This window comes from Chrysemys picta, chromosome 7 (genome assembly GCF_011386835.1).
Source record: "Chrysemys picta bellii isolate R12L10 chromosome 7, ASM1138683v2, whole genome shotgun sequence".
Classification (NCBI taxonomy): domain Eukaryota; kingdom Metazoa; phylum Chordata; order Testudines; family Emydidae; genus Chrysemys; species Chrysemys picta.
In genome coordinates this window covers 94108428-94118509 of record NC_088797.1, presented here as the reverse complement: position 1 = coordinate 94118509, position 10082 = coordinate 94108428, and the positions used below count along the sequence as shown (strand labels likewise).

Genomic DNA, 10082 nt, shown 5'->3' with positions numbered 1-10082 from the left:
AAAACACCCACACTGTGACAAGAATGAGACTTTAATCAGTTTTAAGTGGAGTTTTAACACTAAGAGATAAAGGGTTGTTAAACACAATAACAAACGGACATCTGATTTGTATGAGGCATTATCCTGTACATGTCATATTTTGTTGTTTTTGTGTATCCTCAGTGCATAGCATTACACACAGAGCCACTGTTGCACAGCACAATAGTATCTGAAGAGGCTGAATCAAAGTAAGGCTGCTTGACAGACTCAATTTTCGTGTGTGTGTGTGTGTGTGTGTGTGTGTACGTACATATATTCATTCTCTCTCTCTATATATACACACATACATACACACTGTCTCTCTCTCTCTCTCTCTATATATATATATATATGCACACACACACACTCTCTCTCTATATATATATATATGAAAACAGACTGAAAAATTTGAAATGGCAGAGTAAAAGGCAGCTCTGCCAAACTGCAGTTAAAGCCTTTTAGCACACAGTTCTACCCCTTCCATCTGCATGCTTGACATTTTTAACAGTATTTAAAGGTAAACGAGGCACTTTGTGGCAACCACAGGCATCGTTAACATATTGCACAAATTTGCTATAACTAAACATGGAACTTGCACACTGGCACCCTATTTTTATTTTTTAAAGCTGAAATGTTTGATGCTGTATGTAAACTCCACTTTAGTTTACAATTTGTGCCACAGCAAAGAATCTTGATACTATTTATACAACTGCCCTTAAATTAACTGTGGCAAAACATTTCGAGTGGGGCTACAGATGACTACGGATGGTACAGGGCCTAACAGTAAGCTCTTATGAAATGATGCCTTCAAGTAATTTCAGACATGTAAGCTGCTGCACATCCAAGAGTTTAAGTATACAGTCCAGAAACTCAGAGATTACCTACCGAATGCATTTCAAGCTAATTATGAATACTGTCATAAATAAAGTTTTAATAAGGACTCAAAAACCTTTCAGTCATAGTAATTCTTGTCAAGTTATATGGGGATGGTAACTGAAATAAAGTATAGGAGAGTATGTATAATATATTTTATATATATAATATATATAATATATATATATAATATATATAATGCCATTTTTCCATTTCCAATGACTACACCATAAAATGTAAGCAAGGCTTCTCAAAAACATTGAAACATTCATAATCAAAACCCTCATTCAGACCTTCACATTCCAAAGGAAAAACAACAACAGTGCAAAAGCCCATTATAATGTCATTATTTCCATTCTGGCCATCAGTGTTACATACTGGAACCACACATTTAATTTTGATATCATGAGCCCAAAAGTGGGACATAGTACAGTGTCAAAATCAAAGTATTTTAAAGCATGAATATTTTTGTTTATTAGCCAACATGACTTTCAATTGCTAAAAGCAGACATAAGGTAAAACATGTATCAAGGCATAAAGTCTGGTCTTCAAGTAGCCATTGCCTGCTGGCCAATTTAACAATGGGAATTCCGAGTGCTGGACCAGCATTTTTGTTAAGACCTTAAAATCTAATTTAACTTATAAATCAGAAAATCCTATAACAAAGCTATTATAAGTTTAGATCATGAATTTGAGGAGCAAAATTGACCAATAAATATTGAAAAAGCATGTTACACCTTTGTTTACCAAAATTTAGGTGAAGTCCTGCCTTGTCTTTTTACAATTCATATTCTCGGTTAATGCTGTTGTACTAGGCCCAGATTCATTTGTTAACTCTGTAAGAACACAGCTAATGAACAATTTCGGCGCCAGTAAGTTAATTAAAATTGGACTTTACACCATAAAGTGTAAATTTTGGGGTAGATATTCCAAAAGTTTGAAGGTCATGGTGTATTTCATAGTGAACCGAATTTTTAAAAATTTCTTCATATCTGTATTCAACGGTAGTTGTACTCTGTTAAATTATCTGCAGTCTGAGCATGTCAATCACCATAATATTCAAAAGTGAAGCTCAATCCCTATTTCTGGCTATATCCCTATGAAGGAACGATACAACACTGCCAGTTTGGATATCTAATTCTTTTAATAGCAAACAACAGATAGAGTATTTGGGACATGTTCTACTTTTAAAAAGTACACATCTTTATATCTGTGCAGTGTTGAGAATTTATTGCAAGACTGGTTTCCTTTATACCATGTGTAATGTCTCTTTTTAAACATTGTAGGTACTAAGTATTCAAGTAAAATTCCCTAACAGTTAATGACATTTAAAAAAAAGTGTGCAAAACTGCAAAACTCATTGTAATGAATGTAATAGAATGTGTAAGGTCAAAGGGGTGGAAGGGCTGACAGCTGTTTGATTGAATAAATGCATCCATAAATCTTCAAAATAAACACTAACCTGTAGAATCTCAAATTGAAGTTTCTCGTGCACCGTTATAAAATATTTTATATTTAATGAGAAAAAAAGTTTGCAATGCAGCACATGAAGCATTCACAGCAGGTATATGATTGAAAAACTAATAAAATAAGTGTAAGATGTTGACTGATGTATGTACTAATAGCATCTGACTTCCAGCACTGGCCTTGATTACACAGGAGATGGAGCAGCCATTACAATTGAGAAAAACATTTAATAAATCATTGTCTTTTTTAGAACAATTGTTTCAAGCCCATTTTAGGTTGATAGCCTCCACATTTGTATGGTTAAGTCATTGTTGCTGTGTTTCTTATCTGTGACCCCATTATTTTCATATCCCTTCATTTGTGGGTCTTTAAGATGTTGTGGAAGGTTCATTCCTGTACCCCATATGGAATCACTCCCTCTAGCTGCCTTTTCTAGCACCATTATGCTTAAAAAAATAAAATGCACAAACAACAAGCAGTGACAGCGGCCGATTCCTCAAATGTCCAGGATTAATTACTGCAGCATGCTAAAGAAAGGTGCATGTAAGTAGCCGGATACGGTACATAGTCCAGGGTCCAGCATAATATATTCCTTTCAGAGCATTTCTTTCCATTCCCCTATCCAGAATACATGCATTAGAATGTAGTACAACCCTTTAGAAACTTCTCTTAGCCAACTGCGGACTTATCTGTTGCCACTTAAGTGCAAAGAAAGGGGCAGGATGTGAACCTGTATATCAGAAAGCTTTTTCCCCCCCCCCAACTGCAGTTGGTGACAGACACAAAAGGAAAAATTCCTACGCATACACATCAGATCTGTCTCCACTTTTATAAAACTGGAATAAAATGGGAAAGTGCCATCTTTATATTTCCTAATTGAAATTTTAATGTCCTTTTGACACAAAAAGGTATATACATAACATAGCTACGTAACCTTTTTCAACTGGACAACAAGTGTCAAACCCTGTAGATTTATAGGGCAAAATAAGATTGGTCAGGAAAGAATTGTTCCTATAACTGGTAATCTGACACAATGTTCTATTGCCATTTGAAAAGGTCCTTTTTCAGTTTATTCAAGTTTGTCTCTTTGTGGTTTTTTTTCCCAGATAAAAAAAATATTCAGACTTTTGTAATCTGCGTATGCTGATCTTCATCAAAAGGTTCGTTCTCTGGATCAGAGTCAGTGGTGTCAGAATATCTATAATGATCAGGTTCATTGTCACTAACGTCCGGTGTTACTGAAGCAGAACTGCTAGCCTCTGGATTTGATGGCTCCTCTGTTTTTGTGAAAAATAGCTTCACCTAAGAAAGGAAGAAAAACAAAAAGTTAATATAGTCTGAGCTTTTCTTTCTTAAAGTAGTTGAGACAATACAGGCCAAACCTAAACTTGGAAGGCTTTGCTTGTATAGCTATACTGGTAAAGTGCTCCTAGTGTAGACACAGTTTACACCAGAAAGCTTATTCTAGCTCTGCCTAGTGAAATAAATTAAGCCAACAAAAGCACAGTATTGTTGGTAAAACTGCATCTACACTGGGTTTTTTTTGCCAGCATGGCTACATCAGTCACAAATCATACCCCTATTCAAAATAGATATAATGGCAAAAAAGTTTGTAGTGTAATCTTGATGACAGTATTGGCTTCAGAGATTGCCAAAACACATAGGTCCTTTAAAATCATTCTACCATGTACATTTGTTTAAAAACTTCCAACTACATACAACCTTCGATATTAAACTTTTGGCATACAAAATTCCAAGTCTCAAATCTACAACACTTACAAATTTTTCAGTAGCACAAATGGTAAGAGTCATGAACCCATGTCAATAAACAAGTACCTTAGGAAGGGACCGTTAGGAGTTCCCACCACAATCATAAGCAATAAGAAACACCCAATTACAATCACTATTGTGCCCTTTGTGGCACTATTAATTACTCACTATCAATTATCCTTTTTCCCTTTACCCATCTTTATACAATTTATATATCAGTGGGTATTAACAGATGGTTAGAACAGTGGTTAAAACAGATGGATATTGTAGTGATGTTTCCAAATAGCAGAAGCATCCTCAGTTAAAAGTAGTCTTATGGCTAGAAAGATAGTATACAGAAATGGCATCTTCTTCCACAAATTGAATCCTCATGAGGATTCAGTCATGTCTATTCACTTAAAACAAGGTTGAACACTGAAGTAAACAGTGTTAATTAATAAAATTACAGTTACATTTACACTTGGGAACTGAAATGAATTAATTTGCTAGACTTGGTTTAAGCACAAGTGGTTCTGTACGTGCATCAATCATTTGTATTCTGAATCACTGCAGTTAACCATATCACCACCATTCTTTAGCACTCTTCTAAACCTTTTCAGTTGCAATACCTCTTCGGTTTCAAACAGCTCCGAGAGCAATAGATTCCAGAAAACTACTAAAAGCAAGTTAATCGAAACAATATTTGGTCACATTGTTCTGTGATCCCCCATAATTTTCATATTCCGTCATTTGCAGAATGTGTGTGTGGGACCAAAAGTTTTATAAGCAAGATAAGAGTACCAAAGGGTTCTTGGAACCAGACATTTCTTTAGTGGAGACAAGGACTTAAAACACAAGCTTCCGAGTGACATGACCGGAATCAGATTATGGATCAAATGCTGAGACAGGAAGCAGAGAGTATGCAATCCTGCACATCAAGGAACTCAACTCATCAAATATTTAGGGTAGAGCTGGTGGATCCACTTGTCAGCCCATGAAGAGGAAATACAAGCAGCATAGAGACTATTATATCCCTGAGGTTTCCTACTTGCTGCTAGAGTAGATGTGTCAAGTTTGAGTGTTTTAATTTTTCAGACCATGACCATAGTCATAATTTAGGCTGTGTAAGTTGATCAAAGAAACTCTTCAGAATTAAAGACAAAAGTTACAATTAAAAAAAATGATATCTTAACTCCTGAAAAATCTACCCCCTTCTTCTTTTGCAATAATTCCAGGATCAGTTACTGAATTCTTAAACAGATAAACTTAAGCAATGACATATCCAGATACATAACTTTCTAGACTGAGGCAAGTAATATAACAAATGGTTCCTAGATAAACATGTTCTGATAATGCAGTATATATTAAATAACTACACACAGCTCTTCAAAATTCTGTTTATTCTATGCTCCTTAAAAAATACTGACCTTGAAGTTTGGAGAGAAATATCTGTTGGCTTTGTCTTTATTTGCCTTATCTAGATCATTTTTTGTTAACGTAAGGATTAGATATTCCTTGTCATTATCTGAGCGTTCTGTGCTGAAAATACCATCGAGTTCCTGATCTCCAACTAGACTTCCATTTTCTACTTTGTCTGAATTTTCATCCAGTCCTATGAAGAATGTATTTACCCAAAAGTGAAACATTTTGTCCTGTGGGAAAAAGCAAGCTTGCTTTAGTATTTACAGATGGTATATTATCTTATTTGAATACAAGCATCATCTGGTTTTTAAAAATTGATGAGTTTAACAATACCAAACCATGAAAGGCATAAAAATCTAGACAATACTACATCATTGCCACATCAACTGTCAGGAAGTAGATTTTCATTAGTCTTCCTACATAACGTACAGTCCTTATCTATATTAATCACCACATGGATTTTCCTCAGGTAATCAAATAATTTTATTTTTTTTAAAAAGGGTCTTTCATAAACCAAAAAGGCTTCAATAAATTAAATGGCCAAATATACAAAATGGGAGATTAAAAACTTAGTACAAGTAGCAAAAAGTGCCAAGAAAATAGTTACTAGGCATATAAAACAAATTTATTTTGTATACAGATACATACAGTAGCTGCTTCCTGACAGACAATCCTTACCAGGCTACTTGGATCAGTAGCACTGATAGTCAGTGAAGGACATCTGTTTTAATATTTGTAATTTAATTAAGTGTTCCATTCAACAGAATGTGTTGCTTTTCTTAATTTTATATGAAAAAAGTTTTGGTAAGAAAGAATACTTGTCAATACAGAAAATATCTGAAAAGGATTAATTTTATTCCCTTGTGTAGATCACCCAAAAGCAAGTGTTTGCTAAGATGGCTGCGGGGGGTGAGGGGGAAGGGGGAAAGAAAGCACAGGAGGTGAGCCCCTGGAAAAAAGTATTTGCAGACCTTCTGAAAAGAAAGGAAAGTAATATAAATGCTTATTGAGATGCCCAGTTATATTGCTGGCATATCTACTGATCAAATCAAGGTTGAAACATTCTCTCAAGCATTCCAAATGATCTGCCTTTGACAGTAAGCAGGGAATAGTTATTACCTGCAAAAAAGTATAAATCACTTTATCTTGCACTGCAGTGTTCCAGTGTGCACATGCAAACAGATGTAAATATTTAATCCAAGTCTCAGACTGATTTATACATTCACTGATGTAACATACAACTAATAAGTACCGATAATTTATGCTCTTGATTTTAATTAGAGGTGTTGTGGGATACTATTGCAGATGCCTGTTTTTTTCACATACATTCCTAGGCAAGCAGCTATAAAGATGTTCTATCCTTTACTGGGTTAAATCTCTGATGAAAGTTAAGATACTATTAAACTTAACCTTTATAACCCCTTAATATATGTAATGTCCACATCTGGTTTTCTCCTCCATACTGGCCAACTAATACCAGATCTTCAATGCCATTAAAGTCTGGGTCCAGACTCTCTCTAAGATTGCTTCTCTCCCTGAAACCCACCATGACAAATTTACTTCCCTTTTGAATCCCCCCCCTCCTGACAAAACTCAAAATGGATTTTACCACCTCCAGAACAAAATGCAGAGCAATTTTTAATATTGCTACAGCCCTTCCCATAATAGTTATCCTGAAGAATGAACTGGCAAAAAGGGGGAGGGAGGGAGGGAGAGGGATGTGTGTCCACAAAAAAGCAATGGTATTAAAAAAACAAACATTGAATGGTGTTATACATGAGTAGAATTGGGATTGGGCTCCATCTGAACAAATGAAACTATGTATTTTTATTAGTGCCCATATAACATGATGGAATCAGATACATTTCTAACAAAAAAAAAAAAAAGCCCAACCCTTCCAGACCACACCACAGTGCTGATGATTTGGAAGGGTTGAGGGTAGCACAGAAGCTGCGGTGGCTCTTCACCAATTCAGCATTCCTTATGCTGCAAGAATCTTTCACTAGCTTTGTATTTCATCTCTGCAACTGTTTCATTACTATTTTACATATACATCTGCATAAACACATCCTCCCGTGCATGTGTATATATTCGTCATTATAGAGAGGATATACCCACCTTCAAGGAAATTTGAAATCAAGGTTGGATTTGCAGATCCCTAACGGGGAGACAGGTGGCAATGAGAGTCAAAATTGCTTTTATGTACAATTAGCTAGAGAATTATCACTGTCCTCTAATTAATGTACCTCACTGATGTCATCTATGCCTTTGTGGATCTCCCAACTGGATTACTGGAATGCACTGCAAGTGGAGTTAGCCTTGAAGGCTATTGCAGAACATGGATCCCCATTCAGTCAACAATATCAAACAAGTATACATCATTTGTCATCCAAAGGCTGCATTCATTTTCTTTAGCTTCCAGGTGAAATTACATGTGGAAATCCACAACTTGAAAGTCATGTGTTGTCTGGGTCCTGGATACTGGACAGAAACTCTCCTACATGGCCAACATTTTAGATTAGCTGAGGTGATGGTGAACAATCACTAGATTAAGATGTTTGAACTGGGGGCACATCACTCTTGGAACTTGGGAACTAGGTCCACTCCCCTGGTCGCTCTGAGCTCAAATCCATTGGATCAGGCTTTATGCTATGCCCTGATGGCTAGAGCCCTGTGTGGATACAAAAATTTGTATCTGCATTTGATCCATGATCCACATAAATTGTCCGTGGATGCAAATAACCGCAGATATTTGTGCATTTGCAAGGCTCTGCTAACAGCTCCACAGGTCACCTGCCAAACCCTCAAGCACCACCCACTTCTCCCCAGGGACCTCCCGCCACCCCTGCTGTACTGTCTTCCCTGCTCCAGGCAGGAAGACTATATCCTGGGCCCTTGTGTGCAGCCCCACCTTCCCTACACAGCTGCAGCTGCTCTAACACATAGCTGCGCTTGGCTCACTGCGCAGAAGCACACGGTCGCGTTCCCTTCTGGGAGTTGTAGTTTACCTCCTCCATCCAAGCAAGCAGGGGACTACAACTCCCAGAATGCCCAGTGGGCTATTGCTGCTGCTGCACGATTCAGAGAGCTGAGCTGGAGCATGACAGCTGGGTGACAGTCGCTCTATTTGGGTGAGTGTGTGCTGCAGAGCTCTGTGCAGATACAAAATTTGTATCTGCACCCAAGCTGCGATCTGGAAAAATGATCTGCGGATATCTGAGGGTATAAAGCGGATATCCGCAGATTTGCATGGGCTCTACTGATGGCCATCTCCAACTGATCACATCTTTAATCCTTTGCCTGTGTGGATGGTAGGGCTATTCAAGGAAGGTGTCCATTTGACTTGTTAGTTTTCAATGTTCTTTAAACTTTTTATCCTGTACATGTCCTTGGAGCTTTTAAAATAGGTACAAATGAAGAGAGAAAAATGTAAAGTCTTCTTTCTAGAATTGCATATGTAAAAATATTTTAATTTTGACATTCAGTGTCTACACAGTACTCTTAAAAGATTAAGAGTGCTATGTCTCCACCACTTTTAATGCTAGGGTCATTTAGCAATCCCTCTTCTTTATAAGGGACTATTTAACAGTTACATAACTTGACAGGAAAACTGACAAAATATCTTCATTTCATAAAATATGTTGTCCTTGATGTAGACAATATTCAGCAGTTCTGGAGCTAAATTAACTCTTCCAAGTTACTGAAAATGCTCTTCAGTCACATCAAGGAGAAAGTTAACTGAAGTCTATCAGAGCAAGTGAAGCTTATTTTTAGTAACGTACAGTGTTCAAAATAAGGAAAATTTACTCACCTTGGACTTCTGCTTCTTTGACCATACCTTTCAGGATTCTCAAGCTTTAGCACCTTAGCACAAAGTGGTAGAACTACCTTAATTCGTAAGATTTATTTTAACCCTTACAAAAGCAACTGCAGTAGAATGTGAGCCAAATCCCCTACTGGACTTTAAGTGTCACCCACTTCCATTTATTCAACTGCACAGAAGGCAATGTTTCCAAAAAGGTAAGGCAATTCAAGATGGCCAATAAAAATATATGCCTGAAAAATAAACAAGACCAGGTCTGGGGTAGGTATCTCCCGAACACCCTAGGAAAACTGATGCAAAGAAGTCATTTAGCATCTAGCAGTGACCTTATCTTCCTTAATTGGTCCATTTAGAACCTGGAAGCAACGGACCCAACTTTTGCAGGCTTCCTACTGCCAATATACAGTAGAATCTCAGAGTTATGAACACCTCAAGAACTGAGATTGTTCATAACTCTGAACACAACATTATGGTTGTTCTTTCAAAAGTTTACAACTGAACACTGACTTAATACAGGTTTGAAACTTAACTATGAAGAAAAATGCTGTTTTTTTTTAAAGTAGTGTACATTTAACAGTACTGTATTTGCTTTATTTTTTTTGGTCTCTGCTACTGACTGATTGCATACTACCGGTTCCAAATGAGGTGTGTGGTTGACTGGTCAGTTCATAACTCTGGTGTTCGTAACTCTGAGATTCTACTGTACTTCAAGCCAGAAACCAGGGGCTAA

General features: G+C 36.8%; 1 protein-coding gene across 1 annotated transcript in view; it reads right to left on the bottom strand.

Moving 5' to 3' along the window:
* Positions 1 to 3220: 3220 nt before the first annotated feature.
* PTEN (phosphatase and tensin homolog) overlaps positions 3221 to 10082 on the bottom strand; it is a 96469-nt gene continuing 89607 nt past the window's right edge. The window contains exons 9-10 of the mRNA XM_065553502.1: positions 5535 to 5759; positions 3221 to 3660 (exon numbers count right to left, since the gene is read on the bottom strand). Coding sequence (XP_065409574.1) covers positions 3478 to 3660; positions 5535 to 5759 — 408 coding nt within the window. The 3' untranslated portion in view covers positions 3221 to 3477. The remainder of the gene's footprint in view (positions 3661 to 5534; positions 5760 to 10082) is intronic.